At 45.4% G+C, this 25,136-nt stretch overlaps 1 protein-coding gene across 3 annotated transcripts in view; it reads right to left on the reverse strand.

Annotated features, from left to right (window-relative positions):
- Nucleotides 1-25,136, reverse strand: part of DSCAML1 (DS cell adhesion molecule like 1) — a 172,722-nt gene that overhangs the window by 133,953 nt on the left and 13,633 nt on the right. For 2 of the 3 annotated variants that reach the window (XM_028708714.2, XM_077919679.1), the window contains exon 3: nt 24,881-25,027. In XM_028708714.2, the coding sequence (XP_028564547.2) occupies nt 24,881-25,027 (147 nt within the window). Of the gene's footprint in view, nt 1-24,880; nt 25,028-25,136 lie in introns of those variants that run through there. The other variant, XM_077919677.1, reaches the window with a different exon arrangement.

Here is a 25,136-nt window from a genome sequence, read left to right on the forward strand (position 1 = left end):
ATAGCTCACTGGGATTCATACATCAGTTAACAAAGCACAAACAAAAGTTTGTGTCTTCTGTCACTGGGCCAAGCTCCACCCAAGTCTCCTGGCATGGTGGCTGAAACAGCCAAGCCATAACCCTGATCCCTGTCAGGATAGACTGGGATCATGTGCAGAGGAAGAGATTGACTCCTGGACAGAACCATGTGCAAGAGATAAGTTCACCATACATGGTGGGGGCAATTCCAAATGAGTGGTTTCCTAAGAATTCTCTCCTCTTCTGGTGTATGCCTTGTCTTGCTTAGTAGCAATCTTTCAGATCAGTTCTTAAGAGAATCAAGCAGTCAATAGAGGCCTGTTGTTATCCCTTGCAATGAGTCACTCACCATTTACCCATGGTCAGTTATAGAAAGACAGTCTTAGATTTAAAAATATGTGGCCATCAACAAAAGAAAAAATATATTCAGTAATGTGTCGTAATTTATCCTTAGTGACTCTGCTTGATGTACTTGATTGAGTTCCTGATTCTTTTGTTTTATTTTTTTATTCTGTTGCAAATCAGAAATAAAACTGTTTTTAAAAGTTTTAAACTAGGTTTCACAGGTTCTTGGTTTCAACTGCTACCCAAAAACCCAGCCAGTGCTGCAAATCACTGAAATCAGCCATGAAGCATCCAAACGATGCAGCTCCCCAAGGTTGGGGGATATATCAACTAGTAACACTATGGATGGACTTCCCGCTACACCCTCTGTGAGTAAGGACCCCAGAGCAAGTCAAGCCCCCCACCCACCCAACTGCTCACAGACACTGTTCACAAGGGCCTCACTCAGGAGAAGCTGCTGGCTAATTATAGGATAATGAAGGCCCAGCCGGAGGATTTCACTGCCTACATCACAGTGGGGCAGATCGGTGCATTAGTGTCATGCTTCCTTCTCTGCAGGATCAACAACAATTTCTGAAGGGGTGGCAGCGGTCTCACCCACTCTCTTGCAGCAAAAACAAGGAGGAGTCTTGTGGCACTTTAAAGTCTGATGGTTTTATTTCAGCTGAAGCTTTTGTGGGCTACTCTATCAAATGTATCTGGTGAAACAGAATCTAGTTCTTATGCCATAATAATTTTTCTAGTCTTTAAGGTGCTGCAAGACTGCTTGTTGTTTTTGCTAGATTTAGGCTAGATCCATGCACTACAATGAAATTCTGTGGGACTCTATCAACACTAATGAAAAAAGGGCTTTTCCTAGAGCAAATGGGCTTGACGGTTTGGATCCAAGCATCAGAAAACAAGCTCAAATGTGTGAAGACTGGAATCTAATGGGGAAACCAATGTGTCTTGTTTACATTTGTTCAGAAGTGATCCATTGTCACCTGGACTGGAAGAGTGGGTCTCTGTGCTAGGCCCCAAGACTCTGGAACAGACCTCTTGAGTTCCCTCCCCCACCTGAAAGCAGCTTTAAGGAAATCCACCACTAGCCCAACACAAGTGAGTTGGTTGTACATTTTCATAGGAGACCAGTCAATGCCACTCCAGGCTCCTGAATGGGCCATGTTGCAGCCATCATGGGTCTGACCCATGGGAATACGCTGTGAATCCATCTATGCCAAGGCCATTTCTTTCAAGAATGTTCCAGGTATGCTGGTGAACAACATGCAAGAAGCATCCAGTTTGACCTAGGAGGACAACAGCTGAGCACCTTAGAGAGGGAGAGTGGCTCTACCTGAGAAGTCAGCAATAAACCTTGCTCTTATGGAATGGCACCAGTGTCAGCAAGCAAAGGGATAGAGGCAGAGGCCCAGCACCCTGCAGAAAATGATCCCAGAGATTGTTCTGAGGCTCATTACTAGAACTGCTCTCATTACAGGGCAGGGGAGGAGGACACAGAGGCCTCAATGTGCACTGAAGCAAGGGCAGTGAGCATTCTCTCTCTCTGGCATCACCTGTGGTTGCAGCGCATTATCACGCAAGGCCTTGTGAGGAGGCTGGAACAAAGTCAAAACTGCAAGACTCGGCCAGAGGAAGGAAGGTAATTTCTGCCAAGGGAGGCTAACTGTCTTACAAGGTAAACAAAGGTCAAACACACTCCAGACTGTCATATGCAGTGTGCACTCAAGCTGCCTCATCAACGCTCTCCTCCTTAGCAAAGGGCTGCAATATGTCAGATGGGGAACCTTCTGAACAGCCAGCTTCTTTTCTCCACACACTCCTATCCCAAAGACAGTAATTCACATTAAATTGTAAGAGAATAGATGAGCTGCACAGTAGGAACTGAACTACCAGCTTCCTAAGTGGACAGGATGTGGCTTGGAGAACTGAGCCCCTTCTTCCAACTCAAACTTGGAGGCCCAAGGGGATGCATCTGTAGCCCCTGCTAAATGAAGCTTCCTCTCTCTGCCTTAGGTGAAACAGCCACCACCAGCATGGACTGGGCCTGCAGAATCTACCATGATCTACATCTGAAGACAGGCCAAATATCAGGGTACTTCCCCATGCAATCCCAGTAGAAGACCAGCTGGTTCCCATTAGAACTATTCCCCCACCCATTTATTATAATAAAATATTAATTAAAGAAGAAGAGCCATCCCTTCACCCAGGCAGGAGGTACCTGACAACAAAAAATGTATTAAAGAACAGGCACAAGACGGCTCATAGGGGAGAATGGGGTTTGAGGAGGCTGAAACATAGCAAAGGAGCAACAGGACTACAAGAACAAGCCCCAGTTATCCAAAGCAAGTTTTGTGCCCTGGAAGGAACCACACCCAACTGCCCCTGCACACAAACTAACACACACCCAGCTATGACAGCTGTATTTCCATCTCCACTCCCTACATCCTGGTTCCTGCCTCTGACACGCAGATCTGCCGGGCCAAGGACACCACCGCCTACCCATATGGTGCGGATGTTGCTGATACCACCACTACTCCCCCTTGCTTATTTGTACAGCTCCTCCTTAGGCATACAGAGAGGCAAACAAGCCTGCAGTGAATGTTGGTACTGCATTCTCTTCCAGATGATGTTAGAAAGCACTTGCTGCTCCACCTGTGTGGAGCTAGAGAGGGGAAGCATCAGGAGGAGGAGAGGGCAATGGTCAATATTCCAAGGAAGGTGGGGTCCAACTTGCACCAAAGTCTACAAGTTCTGTTAGCTTTCAGTGAATCTGAAAGAGCTAGGACAGATCTGGAGATTGAGCAAACCATTCAACCCCTCCTTCAAAAAGCACATGGAGTTAGGTTAGCAGCGAGGAGATAAATGGAAGATTTGCATCCAGAGAAGGAAGGGGCAGAGGTTGATGTTTATGAAATATTACTCTGAAGCACCGAGAACTAAAGACTTGCTTCACTTACAGTGATAGCTCCTAGATGCAGCACAGAAGCACAATCACACGCTCCTCCCTCCATTTTATATGAGCAGCTGTCTCATTCCCCCATTCGGTTCTTCTTCAGACATAAGAATTGAATTGGAACCACCAATTCAGAAGGAGATACCCTTTCTCGCTTTTAAGGTTTTCACCTAGAAGCACATTCAAATCACAAACACATGCACACACATGATCCAGCCCACTCCAGGAACCAGGAGAATATGAGATCAGCTTTGGTGAGGCTTTGCCGCCAAAGTTTTCTCATACATGGACAAAATGGACAGCTGCTAAGGGAGTGATGCTGAAACTAGGTTGGCAATACAAAGGCAGAGAGAGAACAATTGGCGGAAGGAGCCAAAAAGGGAAAGGGGCAGATGTCACACATGCCTCTGGGCTCCGGCACACACCCCTGGCTAAACACACAGTGCAGAACACACTCATCCAATGGACATTCAATGACAACACGCAGCTAGCGATTCTGCTGGTGTCACCAATTTTCAAAGCCTGCAGCAGAACATGCCTCCTAACTGCAACTGAAATCTACATTTCAGAGAGAAGCTCTCCCCACCCTGCATCAGCACCAGTCTGAAAAGAGGGTCACTCTGCTGGGATGTAACGCAAGCACCAGCACAAAGTGTTAGGTGCCAGTAAGAGAAAAAGAGAACAGTCACCCCGCCACATCACCTTGTTCTCAGGTCGCATCTGTCCCTGCAGGCTACCAGCCAACAAAACCCAAACCCTAAACTGTATTGTGCTTTCAGGATAAACACCTTCACAACAACCAGATTTTGCATGAAAAGCTTTAAAGAGCTAGGGAGGGAAACAGGCTATATAAAGCCATACAGCAAACACCCCAGAATTTCAAGGTGCCGATCCATTTGGAAGTGTTGCAAAAGGTTTCATGCCTTGCACACAAAATGCAGTTCTCCACAAGGAAGCGAGAGCACAATTTCTGCAACATATTACCAAAGCTCAAAACAAAAGCGCTGCCGTCTATGGCTTTCACCTGGTGAAAATCCTATGCTCAGGGGGCAGCAGGGTTTTCATGGTCCAGGCGAACAAGACTTTCGTTTGGAGGCTAAACTGTGTTCGAAGGGTCTTGTGGCACCTTAAAAATGTTAACAAATTAAGATAAAAGCTTGCAGGGACTAGAGCCCATTTCATAAAAGGGAAGTTTGGCCAAGGCCTCCCAGCAAACGGACTCTCGGCAGAACCGTCAGGCCCCCAGAAGCCTAGGTGCGATGCTGCTGTGCCTCAGCCATGAGGCCAGTCCACATGTTCTCTCCTTTCCTTCTTCAGCAGCAGCATCTAATAGCAGGTGGCACTACTAGCCCTACTGCCAGCCAAGCCCACAGAGAGAAGGAAAATTAAGAAACAAGCAGAGCTACCAAGGATCACCAGGAGTCAAGCACCAAGCAGCTGGCTAAGCACCTTTTAATTTGCTGCTGCCCCATGAACAAACTTTCCCCTGAATTTATTTCACCTTCCTACACACATGAGAATGGCAGGAGCTACATGAATGGATGGAAATTCCACCAGACTTGGCTGGCACTTCCCGAAGTCATCCACTTCCCCCCTCCCATAGAAAAGAACTGTGCCACAAGCACTTTGGATTAGCCCAGCTACTGCTGCTGCTACTGCTGCTGTGCCTCCTACACACTCAAAGTGTTGTCGGGATCATTTTTCATGGAAGGGACAGGGGAATAAAAGGCACAAGTGTTAACAACTCTGAAGTCAACAGCCCTGCTGTAGCAGCAGCAGCAGCAGCAGCAGGATTAACTCTTTCGCCCCAAAGGCCAACCAATGAGATACTTGTCAAGAGATGACAAGGGGTAGCAGCAGCTGCACAGCCCCTTCAGATCAGCTTTTCAAACAGCATTGCTCACCCCACAATGGGTGCTCATACCTGGTTATGAAAATTTAACTAGTGCAGCCATGGCAGCATGAGCAGAATTGTGCATCTTGTTTGCAATGGTGTCAAGGGCATGGTGGGCCAGATTTAATCTGCAAGGCCAAACGACCATTTGAGGGCTGGGCAATGGAGGCAAGGTTGACTGGGAGACGCCTGAATTTGCCCACAACCCAAGTGCTAAAGAGCACAGTGATTTAGCCAGGAAAGTTCTGCTCCACTGTTTATGATGGATGCAGCTGTTTGTTTCTCTGCCACACAGAGAGACGATTCAGTGGCGAGGAAGCTACTGCATTTCCAGAGCGGAGTACTGAAGGGCAGCTGCAGAGAGAAGGGATTGCTCAAGAGGAAACATAACAAGGCTGGAGCCCAGCATGGAGCTGCTTCAAATGAAATGCAGATGAGATTCAAATGAAGAGCTCTCTCTTAAGGGAGCCACTGCCATTTCAAAAGAAGAAGGGAACAGTCGCCTCCTCTCCCAGCCTTGCCACCTGGGTGCTACATAGGGTCTTGGAGAGGCACCCTCCAACACCCTGGAGGTTCTACTCTGGGGCCTCGGGCAGCCAGGCCACGGGCAAATCCAGGATTTAATCCTCTGTAAGCCACAAAGCCCCTCTTGTGCAGCACAGTTGTAGGGATGAGAGCAGTTGTGAAAAAAGTATTAAAGGTAGACAAAAGACACCCACATTTCAGATTACATATATGGGCATATATGTTTGATTTTTGCTGTGGATTTACAATGTGAGCTTTACACAGGAAGGTATTTCCTTTCCACTTTGGAGAAGAGCACAGATGAGCTATTATGGACAATTCAGCACTTGTGCAAATAATGGTGATTTTAACGTCTTTACCCAAAAATAAATATCAGTGCAAATCTCTAACTTTGTTCTTGCCTGAAACTTTTGATTGAAGAATAGAAAGGTTAATAATGGGGCATAATTTACTTCTTCAAAAGCAGAGCTGGACTTTCATTCAAACTGGGAGCTTGTTACGTGGAACTGCTGCATCCCACAGCTGATTCATACGTAACAAGCAGCTTTGAAGCCTGAGAATCACTGCTCACAGCAGTGCCCTACTTGTCCCAGCAGTGCCATGTCGGCAAGGCATACTCACAGAAGATGCAGCATAGGGACAAGTCAGCCCTGTGCATGGAAGCTGCTGCGCCTTCTGCGACTCAGCAATGCCAGCATGGTACTGCTTGCAAAAGTAGAGCACCGCCATGGGCAGCGATTCACACCTTTCACAGGCACTCCTCCATAACACATAATGACGCAGCTCCCAAAAGTAAAAAGGTCTTGGGAAGATTTTCTGGATTTTGCATTCATACAGCACTCCTCTGTAAATGCACACAAGCACAGCATCTGAACAGTGCATCCTATGTCCTCAGATGTCTACAAAACAAAGCAGCAGAGAAGAAATCCTACACTAAAAGGAGGGCCTTCTCCCAGATTCATCAGAATGACAAAAGAAGCAATAATTATAAGTTAGAAAACCTGCAGCCTGGTGATGCCTTGTTCTTCAGGCCTCATAGAGCCGGAGCTCAAAAAACACACACAAAACAAGCAATTATTTAGGCTGCAATTAAAAGATGAGAATTTTTATGTTTGGAAGTGGGAGTATCAAAAGCAGAAGTGAAATGTAAGGGGCAATGAGGAGGTTTTGAGAGAGCTCCACAAACAAGCAGTTGCTTCCCAGGCAGAAGAGGCTCCCCATAAGGATATCAAAGGACAGGCAGAGGCCCCAATCCAAGATCAGCAGGCAAGTGTTTTGGAACTGAAGTCACAGGACAGCTCAGTTATTTTAATTTCATGGCCTTTATTGACCAAAGTCTACTGCACAAAGAACATACTTCTAGAGAACATAGCTCCCAAAACAAAGCCCTTCTCAGCCTCAATCTAGCTGAGAAAGAACACATTCAGCATTGGCCTCCAAAAGCTTGCCAACCATTGGCCCCCAATGCTGGTTGTCTCAAGAGTTGAAGACCAGGAGGGAACAGTAGGCACTTCCTGCCTGTGACCTCAGTTTCCTTCCTCACACACCTCCTCAAGAAAAATGTCTGCCAAAGGAAGAGTGATGCTCTCCATGGCTGCTACCCAAGCAGTGCTCTGCAGCTGGAAGCTACAAAGCAGTCCAGTAAGCCCGCAACATACGCACATTTAATTTGTGCACATTCATATTTACATGTGTCTGGGGAAAAGGACTTTGGCAATCCCACCTGCCATGGAACCCAACGTGTTTTGGCTATACGTCGTTTTGGCTATAGGTAAAATCCACAGAACACAACCCACACACAAGCTGAGAGCTTACTGTATTGCGATTGACTGTCCACACTACTGAGAGTACTGAGTTCTTCCTAGGGGTGTGCCTCAATATGCTCCGTGCACTCTAGCTGCTGTCCAATTCACCTGAGCAACCACCTAAGCACACATCCACTATAGCCCAGGCATAGGCAAAGTCAGCCCTCCAGATGTTTTGGGACTACAACTCCCATCATCCCTAGCTAACAGGACCAGTGGTCAGGGATGATGAGAGTTATAGTCCCAAAACATCTGAAGGGCAAAGTTTGCCTATGCCTGCTATAGCCTTTGCAGTGGGCACCATTTTATCACCCTGTTTATTCTTTTTTAGGGCAGTATATAAATTTAATAAATAAAATAATAAAATAACAATATTTTTAGAAAGCAGAAAAAACATTTTCTGATTGTATTTTAAAATATATTTATTAACTCAACAATTCTGTATTTCTTTGATACTAAAAAAGCAAAATGGAACTTAAAGGAAACAGTGTGACTGCTCCATCAGGCCTGCCACTAAACTGCAGACTGGTCATTATGACAACAACTGCTTAAGAATCAATGTCAGAGTTTGATTCTCCTACCTTCTTTCCCTTCCTGTCCCTTTCACTTTGCATGCCATGTTTTTTAGACTGTAACCCTGCAGGCAGGAATTGTCTTGTTTTAATTTATTGTACACTGGTTGCCTAAAGCTGAGAACAAATGCTATAAATAAATAAATTTTAAAATGACAATCTTGAGGGAAATAACTTTCTGGTCCCTATAATTTTAGCAAGGTGGCTAATGGCAGTGACTGGAAAGATTTTTTTTTTTAATTGATTGGCCTAGTTTTATGGCACTATTAACACTCTTTCACTTAAGTGGAATTCTGCTGTTTTAATTACTTTTCAGGGGGGGAGTTACTGACTTACAGTCATAACCATATCAACTCAGCAGTAAGCTCTACTGTACAGGTGGTACTTAACCCCCAGAAAGTTGACAATGATCTATCCTGGCACCACATTGCTGGAGGGACTGCCTCATACCCAGTTCAAATTTCCACATTTCCATGATTCAATGTGGTCAAAATGTAGAAAAAATCCAGCCTTTCCGGAATTTGATACTTCAAGAAATGAATAAAATAACAATTGGAAGTCAAACCAGAATTAGCTTTATTAAATATATTTCAAGGCAACAATCTGGAAATACATAATAAAGAATTAATAAGCCATTTATTACAAGCAGCGAGACGCAACATAACCTAAGATACTGGAAATACCTTTCTGGCACAAAGATAGACAACTGGTGCAAAACAGTTTCAGAAACAGCTCTCCTTGAGAGATTAACAAATAAACTATATGGTTGACATGCAGACAGATCAAGAAATATGGCTTTACCCTGGTGTGGTTTAATTTTATAACATTGCCAAGATTCCAGAAAATGCACAACCACAACCCCATCATTTGGCTCAATCTGGTTGATCTAAATTTAAATTTAAACATAAATTATTATATTCACTATGAACCCCCCCTCCCACATTCATCATGGGTAACATAAGAGGGGAAATGACTATTATTCATACTCAATCTAAACACAACCACAAGGGCTGCTGATTAGGCGTTTAACTATGCAATGTTGAATGTTATCTGCTAACTCTTTTCTATCCTGTTTCCCCTTCGTTATTGTTATTGTTTTTATTTAAACCACCCCATGAACCAAGAACTTGTATACTGACCATTAACAATTAGCCATATGTTGTAGATGTTGCTGCCTATTTATTATGCTATTATTGTGATGTACAAAAGACATGAGAAGACTTGGTCTATTTATTCATAGCATTTATTATTCCTATGTTCCTGGTTTATAAGACCCAATAAAAGTTATTTAATTAAGTCCTACTGAGTTCAATGGGCCTCACTCCCAGGTAAGTGGGTTTAGGTCTTCAGCTTTACTCATTTTCTATAGTCGTATGGCCGCCCGAGAACATAGTCGTCTGTGCAGTTCACAAAAATGAAAAGGTGAAAAATGCAATACAAAACCATAAAAGCAGTATAAAACTTGGTTCTGGCAGATATACACAAATCAATAAAACTGGGGTGCCACCAGCCCAAAGGCCTTCGAGGAACCACTTCAGCCTCACTTCATTTGGCACTCAGGACAGGACTTGTGAGGAAGAGTAAAATCTTAAGTGTCAGGAGAAGGCAATATATCTAGTAGCCTGGTCCCAAGTCATTTAGTGCAATAAAGGTTAATACCAGCACTTTAAATTGGGTCAGAAACACATTATAGCTGCAAAAGCATTTGAGGACTAATCAGCTTATTGACTAAAAAAAATAATTGAATGGGGTGATAAAATAAAACCCATTGTAAAGGTTACTGGGGAAGCGGGCAGAGCTGTGATAGGTTTATCACCTGATACATCTCTGACCAGATCAAAGCCCGACCTGTTTAAAATAATGGCAGAATAGTACTAAGGGCATCTACACCTGTAGAGATTTGCGCAACTTGTCCTTTTCTCAGAAAAATGTCAGACTTTCTGAAGTCTGAGAAATGATGGAAGAAAACAATGGGAAAATTCAAAATGACAGTATCATGAGGGTGCCCCATAAAGAGTGGACGAAGAATGACAATTCCACACTCAAGGCCTAGTGTGGAAGCACCACACATTACCAGGCACCCCTGAACATCAACGGGCTGAGAATTCCAATGAGTTCACTACAAGCCAGATCAAACAGCTGCTCTCTGCTGCTCCAGAGAGCGGGACCAGATTTGAGGGGTCCTTCTCAGTTGAACGCTAAATGCACTGTTGTCAAAAGTTGTTCAGAAATAAAGCGAGTCACGCTGATGGGAAGGCGCTCCCTCCCTAGAGTTCTTCAAGCAGAAGCTACTGCCCAGCCACCTGTGGAAATTGAAGAAGTCCTACATTTCCTGCATGAGACAGGAGATTGGACTATCACAGGTGGCCAACTCCCAAGAGACTGCGATCTACTCACAGAGTTAAAAATTAGCAGTGATCTATCCCCTTTTTGGGGGTTCAGGTCAAAGTTGTTCAGCTTTTTTTAGGGAGGAGGAAAGCCCCATTTTTTGGTGGTACAGGGCAAAAATGTTGAGCTTTTTTTAGTAGGAGAGCCAAAGTTGTTGAGCTTCTTGGAGGGGAGCGTGTGATCTACCAGTGATCTACCACAGACGTCCAGTGATCTACCGGTAGATCAGGATCTACCTGTTGGACGTGCCTGGACTAGGTGGCTTACTACACCTCTCTCTCCAACTCTTTTGAGTCTATGATTTCAGCTTACAATTGAAAAGCAAGAATGAAGCCATCCCCTCTGGGAAAGAAAATTAAGTGGAGAGTTGCTCAAGATGGGCAAACTTGAAAACTAAACTATCAAGCCTTGGAGCACAATAGGTTCTTTTGGCTATGGTGTCAAAGCCACAAACTGGAATTTTAAGTAGGAACCTGGGGCCAGCTGACTGTGTGATGATGCTGAAGGGGCTTTCGCATACATCTGCCATACGCATACCCCACCTCAGAAGCACTTTACAAATGTGTCAAGGTGGCAAGGAATATGTTTCTGTAGCATCCACAAAAGGACATCTGCCCTTGAATGTTGCAGCTTTAGCAGGTACCTAACATGGGTCTGCAACAAGGGCTCATTGAACTCTTACCGTGGGAAGCATCCCTTAGTCCCATCATCTGATTCCTGCACCCTCACACCAGGACAGAAACCTACAGAGGCATCCTGGGTCAGCTTCCTGCCCAGGAGAGAGTCCCTTCTTACTCGAGGAAGAGGGTGCATTTCATGAGACAGAGAGAGAAAGGGCGACCATTGTCCCCAAATGTGCAGAGATGAGGATGTGAACAACCAGCCTCTCTCTTTGGGGACTAAAAGGCCTGCAGCCTTTCACATCTGTCTCTCATGCAAAATGAAAGAGAATTTGAAAGCAGAGGCTTGGGAATAAAGCACTGCCTGTTCTGGGGGGAGGGAAGGAGGCTGGCATCTCTGTGCTTCTGCTGCCACCCATGTCATGCTCACTAACAACCAGGGTGGGGAGGAATGAGCATCCATCCAGCAACTGCCTCAAAGTCCCCAAACACCTGTCTTGTCCCATCACAAGCCCGAGTTTTCTTTGCCCATCTAACACAGGGGGAAAGCATCCCTGGACACAGAAACGCCCTGTACAATGCATGTGCTGCTGCATGTGCTGCTGTTTATTTGGTTGCTGTCAGGAATGGTTGCAATTAGCATTGCAGACTTATGAAGAGAGCAGAAGCCATACAGCTACTGTTGGAGGTAGAAAAGCTGCTCCAGCAAGAACCTGGCATGAGGTTCCAGAGCAAAGGCCCCTGTTTACCTCCCATGCCCACATATGCTGCATACTGCCCTGCAAGGAAGGAAGGAAGGAAGGAAGGAAGGAAGGAAGGAAGGAAGGACCAACAAATGGGGACCTCACTCATTGGTTGTCCCCCAAAGTTCCTGCCTGAGAGTGGCCAAATGCCACTGAGCACAACGTTCCTCTGCGTCTACACACAGTGCACAGACGTAGCGCATTTGGGCCGCTGCAGTTTCTCCTGTCATCCCAAGAGGATACATATGCTCAAATCCGCCTTTCCGCACAGCCATTAAAGGCACAGACCTTCCCCCCACCCCATATGGAACCTGGCAGGCTTTCGCTGAGAGTTGATGCCATCAGCTGAAGCCTGCTAGGCAGATTTAGGAACTACTCCTGAAGGGGGCTTGAAACATTTCGTCTCCCCTGCAAGACAGGCAGAAGGTGGCAGACAGGAGATTTACCGGCTGCTTGGCTTTTGCTTCAGCTCCCTACAGTTCCACTAATCTATGGCCACCTGTTCCTGGCTCAGCATGTCACTCCCCTCGCCATCACTCTCCAGCCCCTGAAAGATTTACACACACAGGAATTAAGGGAGCCCAGCAATTGGCCTTTAAGTGCTCGGATTGGTGAGGGCAGGAGAGAGCACTAAGCTTATCTGGTTGGCTGCTGTCCCTCGCAAATGGCAAAGCTTCACACATGCACACACCCAGCCCCTCTCTCTGGCTCACATATAGCATGGAGTTTGCTCAAAGGCATTCAGTCACAAGAAGCTGCCTTATACCCATGTCAGACCTTCAGGTCCATCTAGCTCAGCATTGTCTACAGCTCTGCAGGATGTCAGACAGGGGCCAGTCCTAGCCTTACCAGGAATTGAACCTGGGACCTTCTGCATGCAAAGCAGATGCTCCAGTTTGGAGCTACTCTCTCAGCAGCCAATAACCCGTTGGCTGAAAATCTCAGCCTCTCAAGAAAAGTCACTGATCCCTGTAACTGCCACAGGAGGACAAACTCCTAGCAAATGGTGAATGAAAAGGGAATCCATGCACCATTTATTCCAAGCCGCACACTAGTTACCAGCAAGTGCCTCACCCCACCCTTGTAAGCATGGACTCTTTTGGACATGGACTACAAGGCAACTCCCATCATTCCAGGATAGTCCATCTCTTCTCCTCTCTACATACACTGGCCTGGTTTCTGGCTTGGAGAAGGAGGCCTCCTGTGGTCCCTCTGGAGGACTGTCATAATCTTCTTCATCTGCAGCTCACCACAGGAAATATGTCCAATTGACCTGACAGGGCCTCTCAGCAGCATTGGGCACAAAAGAACAGATGATACTCAGGTTAAAATGCCAGGAGAGAGAGAGGGCGGGAGCCCCAGATTGTCTTTTCTATGGTGGAACCACTCACATTTTAGGCAAAGATAGGCTTCTTGGCTTTTCAAGCATTATTGTTCTTGAATAATGTTTTGTTGAACTTTTAAACTATGTATTTTAAATCATACTGAAGGTCGCCTGGAGTCTCCTAGCAAATAAATACAACAAACAGCAGAAATTGAGTAGCCTTTCAGGGATTACACAAGACGCAGCTTGAAACCACAGCTCCAATGCTAACAGAATGAATGGACAAAATATAGCATCATCTGAGGAAGCAACAGAAGCTAGGGGAGGGGTAAGACCCCTGTTATTCCAATACTTCTAGGACAGAGGGACAATATTGTCACTGTTTAAGAACTATGGAAGGGTTGAGGGAAGAAATAAATGTGAGCGAATTGTTTAGGTCTAAAGATAGCCAAACTCTGATAGGGAAACAGTATATACTGTATGTTGGGTATACAGGGGAAATGGCAAAACATTTAGGCAGGAATCAGACCAAGGCAATGGAATTGAACTAAAATTCTATTGAATTTAGTAACAGCAGACTTTTCTCAAAAAAAGGCTTTAAAATTCAGTATCAAGGCTCATCCACACTTTCGTTTGTGCGGCAATTTCTAGGCAGAGGTCCATGATTTGTAGCCATGGGTCTGAGTGGTTGTGTTGTTGTTGTTGTTGCTGTTTTCTCCTGCTGTGTTCCCCAGGAAAACCCGCGTGCTTACCACTGAATCAGAACGAACACGTCAATCCGCAGAAAACTCGATTAACATTTCTTCCAGTTCAGCAGTAAACAGCAGGTTTTCCCAAGGAAGGTGATGGGACAAAAAAAAAACTGCTTGGATCCATGCTACAAATCAATGACCTGTGCCTAGAAATCGTGGCACAAACAGAAGTATAGACGAGCCCTCAATGGCATTTAACACCATACAGACTGAACCACATTTACACAATAGTACGGACATATTTTTCAACATATATTTTGAGAATACTCTATGATCTGGACTTTCTGGAGTATAATTCAGAATCTAATCAGAGTAATGACTGGATATCTTTTTACCATTAGATCCAAATATATTGTTATTAGGCTATCTAAAGAAATAAATTATTGATGTGGACTTGGAATTGGTAGTTAACCTTCTTATAGCTAAGCTTCTTATAGCCCCAAACTATAAGAATAATACTGACCCTCGGGTTTTGTACTGGTATTAAAATAACTTGAAATACAGCAATACTATCTAAATTAATATACTACAGAAGAATGAGTAACAAACAGCTTTCAAACGTATTTGTAAAAGACGGGTTTCAGTTGTGATGTTTTGGGTTAACAGGCATCAGGATACTATTCAACCCTATACTTCTTTTGTTTCATTGCAATCATGAATATGTATGATTCTTTTGTGAATATAAATATGTACTGCATTACTTCTTCTTTTATTTAAATGCAGGAAAATAAGCCACTGTTCTAACAATGTACTGTTACCAGACATTCATTTTATTCCTTATTTCATACTTCCACCAAGCAGTTTATGGCAGCAAACACGCTCCCCCTTTTCTTCTCACAACAACCTTGCAGAGAGCAGAGTATCTCAGTAAGCTTTGTAGACAAGCAAAGATTTGAGCCAGGCCTCCATGGTTAACGCCCAACATTCTAACCACCAAACCAGGGATAGCCAACATAGTAGCATCTGCAGGGAACCATGTTGAGCCCAGAGTGAGAATCAACATTAAAACTAATAAATACAGAAATCCCAGAAGCAAAAGGAGCCCTTTACACGTGGAGTGGACTTGTATTGCCTGGCCCTGCCATAGGAAAGCTAACAGGAGTTAATTGCCAATTAAAACTCTGGGAGCAGGAAGTACTAATGGGGGACGGCTCTCTCTACAAAGGACAAGAATGGGTGGCCAAGGAAAAGGAGCAAGATGGATTAGCCGGCAGGAAGGAGCAGAAGATACTGGCCAGCAACAACCACCTCTTACTTCATAACACCTGCTCCAAACAGGTTCTCTTAAACCCTTCCAGACCTTTCAAGAAAGGTTGGCTGCTGTCTAGCATCTACAAGTAGTAAGCAATCCCTCCCCGAGAATGCTAACATGCATTTTATTTAGGTTACATTTCATGTTTGCATCAAAAATGAAACTGGATTATCAGGGCACATTTGACAAATTAATTATATTTCAAACACACCAGCAGGAAGTATGTGTGCATCCCGTCCTCCAAAAGGGCAGCATCATCACACACCAGGGCCCAGAACAGCAGTCAACATTCTGTTGTTCCTCTTCCATTTGAAATCTCCATCTTCAATCTGATCTGAATATCTAAATCTGAATTATCACAGCAGAGAGAGAGGGAGATGTGGTGCTCACACCTTTTTTTATCTGTTGCCATGGTGATTAGATAAAATTCACACCAAGACTCCGGGGAAGGATGGGATTATTTCAGACAGAATCTCACCCCATTTGGTGAGAACGACGACAACACCTTCAGCTCCTTCCCGCTGCCGTAACTGGCCTGAGCACAATTTCTCAGGGGGCTGGGAGGGAACTTGGCAGGAGGCAAGATGCCTCAGGAGGGGTGGGTTTTGTAGGAAGCAGGTGGAGTGACGAATCAACCAATCAGCGCAATACCAGGGAATATTTACCTGGTACGGAAACAGCTCCCATGCAAGACCCCCAAAGAGATTCCTTTAATGCATCAAACACAAGCAGGAATTCCCAAAGAGATGTGCTGAATATATTCAAACAAAGGGAGCAGATCATTCACATTGCACATCACATTCACCACGCTCTTACACCAAGGACCAGAAGAGCTTTTTTTAACATACATGTCAAGACTTGCAAGGTTTGGCGGGAAGGGAAGCTAAATCAAAAGCTGCAGGTTGCCTCCAGTCTTCCAAAAGACTGACCTCATTCAAAAAGTGCAGCTTGCATGCTCGTGGCAAACATTTGAAACAAGTCCCTTATGCAGAGTAACCTGGGCCAGCTCACAGAAGATCCTAGCAAACACTAGGAAGGGAGACTAGTCTGGGTCACCTTGCAGGACATGCTGTGTCCTGCATCCTACAGGTCTCTGATTCCATAGACATGCTCTCCATGAGGCTTTAAGTCCTGGCACCCCAAAACTGCTTCCAGTCATTATTGAGTAGGATCTTTCCTCTTCTCCAAGCGAATAAGCTTTGGCCTAGACCAGGCCTGGGAAACCTGTGGCTCTTCAGATGTAAATGGCCAATGGTCAAGGATAATGTGATGATCTTGATGGTGATACTTGAGTCACAGGAGGGAGTCTATCTGATGTCTTCTCAAAAGCAATATGGTTATATTGTAAGTTTTTGGGAAAGAGTCACAGGTATTGTTCCCTGCAGAGGTCTCTACCTTTTACACCAGAGCACTACAGTCGCTTTGTGAAGAGGCAGAGGAGAAAAGCCAGGCAAGCCTGCAGCAAATGCTCACTAGGACAGCTGCAATTGGCAACCACTGTTTGTCCAGGTGGAAATGGGACACCACTAGTGCCAATGTCACCAAAGAGAACATTCTAGAAGGAAGCCTTTATGTGCAAACTTTCCCCCACCTAGCAAGCAATGAATATATGTTCCTTGCTTGTGCAAGACACCCAGAGATGGGTGGGCAGTTTACCTGCTGCTGGCAAGTGAGGCTGGAAGCCCTTTTCACTTTCTCAGCTGTTTACATTTTCCAATGCACCTGCTTTCAGCTAGCAGCTCCCAAGAGGAAGCTGCAGTTGCCTTCAACACAGCCTTTGTAAACTGCCTAAGAATGTTAATTTACATATTTATGGCATTTCTGTCCACACCATAACCAAAGCTCTCTGGGCAGCAAAAATCTGCAGTTGAAACCTCAGGATCCCCAACAGCTAGAGGAGGAAACACCTTCGTTGGTGTTTCCTCCTCCTCCACCCCGCCCCACCTCCACGCCTGCATCACACTGAACTTAAGAACTTAAGACAAGCTATGCAGCTGGATCAGACTAAAGGCCTATGTAGTCCAGTATCCTGTTTTCAGGGTGGACAATGAGATTCCTATGGGGACCTGAGTACACAAATGGCATTCTCCATACTTGCAATTCCCTGCAATGGCAGTGGAGGTAAAACAGAATTATCATGGCTAGAAGCCCTTGATGGCCTTCTCCTGCATGAAAAGGCTGGTGCCCATTCTCACTTGCTCTCCTCTCTTGCAAATGCAAAACATCACAGGCACTCTTGGGAGCAACCCGGGAAGGCATGCAGATTTGCTGCTCCTCATCCTGACATTGCAAACCTCAAGCAGCAGCTCGCCACAGAAAATGATTTCATTAAGCCCAACTAGTCCTGTTCGGCAGGCAGGCAGGCAGGCAAAGAGTTATAAAGCCAGCAGCTGGAAATGTTCTGCCACAGATTGCTGCCTGCCCCCTCCCTGAAGACATGCAAACAAGAATCATCTTTCAGCCCCCATTGTGGTGCCAGCACCCCAGCCTTTTGTGGTAGCAGGAGATCACTGCCCTCTAAAGAGAATGCTCATTGAGGAAGGACAAAGCGGAATTATCTGTGCCCAGGCGAGGCCGTGCCTTGGATCAGCTTTCAGCTCTGCCCGCTAGGCTGTGCGTAGGCATTGTTTGGGGGCCTGTTGACACCACCTGGCTGGGGCTGGCAGCCAAGCCGCGATGCAAAGGCTCAGCGCAGGCAGCTGAATATGAATGGGAGCACAACCACCATAAATATTCCTGGTAGCTTTAATTTTGGGTAGCCTCACGCTGAGTCTCCAGGCACTCATTATATTTGCAGAGAAAATAAAATGATTTTTTAAAATATACAATTTCATTTGCTTCCAGATTATTAAAGACTAAATGTTAGCACATGGCAGAGACAGAAAAGAGAGTGCAAGAAGAGCTCATGCAGAAAAAGGATTTTTCTTTGTGAAATTATGGGTTAACCTTACCCCTCCACCAAACACACGAAGATGAGCCAAATTAACTGGATCAATCTTTCACCTCATAGGAGGAGAGCAGACAGGCACTCCTATACTATTTATTATAGTGAGGTTTATAATTAAAAGAGCAGAGGGAGGGAGGGGGGAACTCCACACTGGGGTACAAGAAGGAGAAAAAAAGCTCTGACAGGTCAAATGCTCCAACCATGTCTGAGCAAGGATTCTGGAAAAGCCCACCTCAACCAATTTCCAATAAAAGCTCCTCACTTTCACTGAGGCTTTTATTCTGCTTTCCTCACATGAAGAAGTTTTCAGATTCACACAATTGACCTTTTATCCATATCTGACTCCAAAGCGCATTGTTGTTCCAGGCCCAAACAACCTGCTCTCTGTTCACAACAAGTCAGTGACGGACCATTTACTTATTTCGTTATTCTAAGCTTTCTACCTAACCATTCTCATGGCAGCGATGGAGGGAAACAGTGTGCAGGCTCTTCTCCTTTGCAAACTCATTGCCCTGTGATGTCCTCAAATTGGTGATCAATGGTGGCAGAGGGCACAATCCAGCATGCGACTAAACTTCACGCTCCTGACCTTCAGTACCAAAGCAAGCCCAATTCTGACATTCTCACAGGGGGTTGGAACAAAGAGTGTATTTTTCAAGCTGTCCACTGACATCTGGGCATATTGAGGCCCACAACAATGAAAGATCCGCAGCCTTCCCTTTCAAATCTGGGGATCAGGAACCTCCTGACTCAACCACACTTAGCCAAAGCACTGCCTGGCAAAGGGACAGAGCCTCAGCTCAAAAGATCCCCCTTTTTTGCAAGCTGAAGATGGCATATTTCACAGAAACGGAACCTCATTCCCTTGGGGCTTCTGAAACAGGAAAAAAAAAATCAGTTGAATACATCCCACTCAAGGTGGAGAGCTGACCCTAATATAAATAATGGATTTTTAAACCACAACAGATCAAGATCCATAGCCAGCCACAAAGTTCAATACCATAACCTTAAAGCGCAGGACAGCCTCACCAAAGGCCCACCATTCTGTAAGCGCCACTGGCTTAATTCAGAATTAACATGACCCTTCATTAAATGCCAGAACTGAGGGAGTGGGACCTTATATTTGTAGGGGGAGGGAGAACTAACGGCAAGATTGATTTTGATGTGAGGACCTACAAAGCAAATGGCTTTTTGAAAAACCTATAATTTCTCTGCAACCCTTGACTTGACTAAACACACATTTTTAGACAGCAGCACAGTTAGGCAGGCATTAAACAAAAACGAGGCAGGCTAATGGTGATTTATGTATAGGATAACCTTCTATAAGAGAATTTATATTTGATTTCAGGGTAAATTTCAATGTTACCAAGTTAACCAAATAATGCAGCCAGCAATTTAACAAATGCTGGGGTGGGGGAGAGACCGTTGCAGCTGCAGCAGCCTGGAACCAATGCAAAGCAGGCAGCTGCCACTGTGCAATGATGGGCTATTAAAGACCGGTCCTCAGTGGGTTCTCCACAATATGCATACTTCTGGGGAGCTAAAGAAGAACAGCCACCCACACTCCCTGCAGAGGCAACGGGGGAAGCACACTGTCTCACAGCAAATCACATTCCAAAGCTGAACTTGGAATGGAAAGCTGAACTTGGCCACTGAACTTCATTAAAACAGACCATGTACTGCCTTGAAAGACAAAGGGCTCCTCTTCTGACAAACAGCCTGCTTCCCACCCACACCTGAACATCACACCTGGTGCATGATTCACTATTTGGCAGGTTTGTTCTAGTTTCCATTCATGCCGTGATAGGTTCCTTACAAAAACCTTACAGAGGCCCAAAGGTGAGCCAAGGAAACTTGAGCAGGTGCAACCAAGAAACCCAGAGGCAAGAACCAGCCTTCATAGTGGCCAGGGACAGCCTGGGCCACCAGGAGTCTCTATAGTAGGTTGTGGGGATCCTCCAGATGTTGCTGGACTACAACTCCCACCACCCCTGACCATTGGCCCTGTTGGCCAGGGAGTTGGAGTCCAACAACCTCTGGAGGCCCTCATTGTCAGTCCCAGGTTGCCCTAAACACTGTTTCATCACACAAGTTCCTGGGAACAGAGCCAAGCATTTATTTGTTTTAAGCGTATTTATACTGCCCTTCATTCTTTTTGATTGAATGTACAAGGGCAATGTGCAATCAATAAATATAACAGTACAACCGTAAAGCAATAAATACAATCCATAAAATTAATTCACAGCCGATTAAAATGCCCAGGGAGAAATAAACATTTTTGACTGACACTGAAAAGATAGCAATGTTGGTGCCAGGTGAGCCTCTCTAGAGAGGATGTTCTGCAGCTGGGAACCCACTGCAAGAAAGGCCTTTTCTTTTGTTGCTGAGTTCCAGATCTCAGAGCAAGGAGGTCCCTAAAAGAGAGCTTTGACGGAAGTTCCCAAGACACAGACAGGCTGATAGGGGAAGAACCACCGCTTCGCGTCTTTGCATTGAAAGCCATTTAGGACCTTAATAGTAAGCACACCACCTTGAATTAGGCTCGGAAGCTAAAAGGAAGCCAGGGAGCTTCTTTCAAATTAATGTAATGTATATAAGTCAGATAGTACCACCTTCTGCATTCAGCCACATTCTGCAACAGTTGAAGCTGCTGTGTCATCTTCAATGGCAGCCCCATATAACAAATTGCTGTGATTCTTCCAGAAGGTTTCCAGAGCATGGATCAGATGTGTTCACAGTTAGTGGACCAACCAAAGCTGGCCAAAGCACTCCGTGTCACCAAGGCCACCTAGGTCTCTAGTGATGACAACATTGATTCTATGAGTACCCTCAAACTGTGCACTTGTTTTTTCATGGCCAATGTAACTTTGTTCAAAAGAAGGCAACCATGGATCTCCCCAGCCTAAGAACCAACTATTCACAGTGCCTCTATCATATCAGCATCCAGCTTATGATGATTATTTAATTGATTGATATACTGCCCTTTATCAAAAGATCCCGGCTTCAGTTTCTTACCCCTCATTCAGCTCACTACTGTACCTAGGCACTGGTTTGGTATATTCATAGCCTTCACCCAACAAGAAGGAACAGAGTTGAGGGCCATCAACATACTGAAAGCACTGCATTCCAAATACTTGAAGCACAGAGGCTTCACACAGATGTTGAGGAGTGTGTAGGATAAGGTGGATCCCTGCAGAACCCTCATGATACAAGGGTCATGGTTTCAAGCAGGAATCCTCCATCACTAATTTATAGAACCTACAGTGCAGGTAGGAGCAGAAACACTGTATCGCCATGCCTTCCACATGGTATCAAAAGGTGCTGAGACACCATGGAGAATTCACAAGGTCACACTTTCCCTGTTTCTCTCCTTACAAAGATCATCCATCAGGGTTTTGGCACTGACGTCAATCCTGAAATGAAACTGAAATGGATGTGTAGGTAATCCATTGTATACATTTAGAAGTTTGGTAAACCCCTAGGAGCGAAAAGTGATCCAAGCAGCATACAACAAAGCCTTCTACTACCCACTCAAGCACTTTGCCCCAAAGTGGGTATTTTTGAGCAGGTGATAAACATTGCAGTATTCCGGGTCCAGAGAGGGTTTTTTAAGGAGAGACCAAACAACTTCCTCCTTCAAGGCTGAAGTGACTGCTATTTACAAGGAGGCATTAATCACCTCCTGGACTCACATAGTCTTCTCCAGCTACAAGTAATTAGGCAAGAACCAAATGCACACTTATTTGAACCTCCTGCAACAACCGAGTCTACTTCTTTTGGCCACAAGAACAGAAATGAATCCCAAACAACCAAACTAGATCATGCCTATGTACACATGTAGGAATGCACGAGGCTCTTTTTTTCACAGAGCCGTCTTATACATAGGGCTTTGCAATTGTGCATACATTCACGTAATAAAGTTGCTAAAAACAGGAATTAGTATTTGTATTGTGTGGCCGAGTTTACATAGTAGTGTGCATCAAATGCTCTCAACACAAAATGGATTAAAACCAATCCTGCAGAATGCGCTTAAGACAGCTAATAGTGTGGAACAAGGATGGCATGGAGACAATGTCTTGGGTACAGCTTCCCCAAAATGTGTCTGCACCTAGCAATGAATGCATATTATCATGCAATGAGTACATTCACACTCCATGTTCTGGAAACTTCATACTAACTGCTCCAACTGTTTACAGGTCTTACTGGATATGAGTGGTTTTATCTTCAAATAGACACATTAGGGCAATACCTTTATTTGGCCAAACAAAATGTCACAAAATTGTGTGCAAACTTTCAAATTCTCCATAATTCTACATCGAGTTAGATGGTAAACACAAGGATGGGTGTGTGTGTGTGTGTGTGTGTGTGTGTGTGTGTGTGGTGAAGTCCACTACTCCTGCATCTTGTAAAAGTCTTAAGAAGGAGTAAGGGATTGGAAAGACAGCATTCAAATAAACCTGAATTAGGTGTTTCTCATGCAGAAAAATGCAAACATACATAGGGGAGCAGCCACTGTATGTTTCTGCTTCCAAAGAGGTTTCAGAGCAACCCAATAGCAGACACTACAGTATGATGTCACCCCTTCTACCACAAGCCCCTCTTGCAATCCCACTGCTGCTTGGAACATTGAGGACCCCAACAACTGTGAGAAGCACAGCCCACCCAGGGATAAGGAGATTGCTAGCAACTGCTCAAGTTTACTGAGCAGAGGAAAGAAAGCAGGCTTCTCTCTCTGCAAGGAGGCCTGTTCACTCCCCAAGAACAGGAAAAACCTGAGTACACTGCCTGCCCATGGAAACACCCACAGTTTAGGTCTCCAACAACAAAAAAGTGTTGAGGTCTCGGGCATCACATCCAATACTCTCAGCTTCTACCGTAGGCTTCTGCAAGGCAGCTTTGAGACCAGAGGCATTTCTTGACCCTTGCAAGGACAAACATCCAGCAGCAATGAACAGGCCTTGGGGCAAAGCCCTTGCCAAGTCTTTGCAGGGTTGGCCAAACACTACTGACTTACAAAGGCAGGGCTCTCTGGATAGCCTGTATGGCCCTATCATAGTCTCAGGTCTGCTAGGGTGCAGCAGCCCATTCCCCCAGGTCCTTCAAGCTCCTCTGAGTCACCAGTACTCAAGGCTCACAACAGCAGCCTTAACCACTTCAGCTCAGGAAGATCTAGCAGGGGAGTCGAGAAAGCAGCTTCACAAGATGGTTTCACACTAAAGAAACTTAGAGGCAGCATCAGATAGCACCTCAATGTCTGTAGCTACATCATCCAGAAAGAACAGTCCTTATATAATAAGGGAACAAATGGACACAAAGCAGTCATGAAACACAGCAACAGAGAAGAGCATTTCAGCTGCCCTCTCCTACCCACTGTCCTTAAGTCCCTCTACTCAAATGGCAGCCTTCTCAAAGGGAAGATGCAACACAAGGTATAAGATGAGAACTTGCTGGTGAATCTCACTGCATTTCTAAGGCTTTGAACCATGGCTAGGTGGTTCTTCCATGAGAACAAATCAATAGTTTCTCTCTCTCCCAGTTAGTTTTTGTAGTCATTACATGTTCTGCCTTCTGGAAATCAGGGCACAGTTTCTATGCCTGTTCTCTGATTGGGTTAGTCTTCTAATATGGAACCTCAACTCCAGAAATGCAACCAAAATAACAGCGTATCACCACATGGTGTGTGCTCCCCAAAAAGCTCATCCCAGCTTTCGGGAGCCAACACAGAAGCTGCGCAGGAGCATTATCCAACAGACCAAAGCAGACGCTGCCTCAGGCAAGCACTGCTCACAAATCAATGAGCAATTTATAAAATCAGTTTTCTTTTCCTTCTAATAATACAGAGTGTGCACTGAAAAGGTCAAAGAGGGGGAGGAGGATCTCCCTTCGCAATCCTTGGTGCACCCCCCCCTCCTTCTTCTGGGTCTGCCCAAACCCTGGCAGTCTCTGCAGAAGTAGGGCTTTGAGGCAAGCTGGTCAAATGTTCTCTCCAGATAGCCTTTAAAGACCAATTAAAGTCTTGCAAGACACAAGTCAGATTCTTTGATTTGAGTGTTTACTTCCAGGAACAATTCAAAGTAACATCCCCAACCATTTGATGGATTTCATTCTAAGGCACTTCCAGGCTAAACACAATCTTTGGTTCTGTGTGGCTCCTGTTTGGCTCAGGGGCACTATCTTGAAGGGAGGAAGGCATCAGCCAATCCATGTCTCAGTATAATAAGACCAGTTGCTGGGAAGCTCAGGCAGGGAGAGGACCTCAAGCTGCTGCATTCGGGTCCTGCCTGCAGGCCTCCTCCCAGAGGCATCTGGTTGTCTACTCTGAGAACAGGATGCTGGCCTGGATCAGCAGCTAGTCTCTTCTTGGTGGTCTGAACAAGACTATCACCTCCTCACATTCCCCTCATCTCTCGGCATGAGCGTGGCACCAGCTAGTCCACCACCATGGCCCCCAGATCCAAGCTCTAAGGGGCCTTACAGAGCTGACTAAATGCAGAGGCAGCCCAGCTCTGGGAAGGAAGGAATCCACCCTGGGGCCCTGTTCCTAAAAAAACAGGGGGGGGGACCATTATTGTGGCCCCATTGGCATTGGGACTTGGCAAAAGGGCTGACAATCCTCAGCCAGCATCCATTGTGCCCCTTGGCCAGGGATCACTAGAGATAGAATGACAACAGATATCATGTGATAGAAGAAAGGAAGCAGCAGGACCAGGGGCTGAGGGGCAGCAATGCCTCCTGTCTTACCTGGGATGATAGAAACCGTGTCTTTCTCCCAGGACACAACACTGACGTATTCTTGCACCGAAGAAGGGATGAGGCACTTGAAAACAGCCACGTTTCCACGCATTGACCTTTGATCCTCCACCCGGACTGTGTAAGGTTCCCTGAAAACTGGGGAGAAAGAGACAGGGAGGTGGTGATTGGGAGAGAGTGGCAACCAGAAGCCATTGCTGCACTTCAAGCAGAATTTCATCCCCTTTGTTCACAACCCTGCACAGTC

Source organism: Podarcis muralis, chromosome 15 (assembly GCF_964188315.1).
Source record: "Podarcis muralis chromosome 15, rPodMur119.hap1.1, whole genome shotgun sequence".
Classification (NCBI taxonomy): Eukaryota; Metazoa; Chordata; class Lepidosauria; order Squamata; family Lacertidae; genus Podarcis; species Podarcis muralis.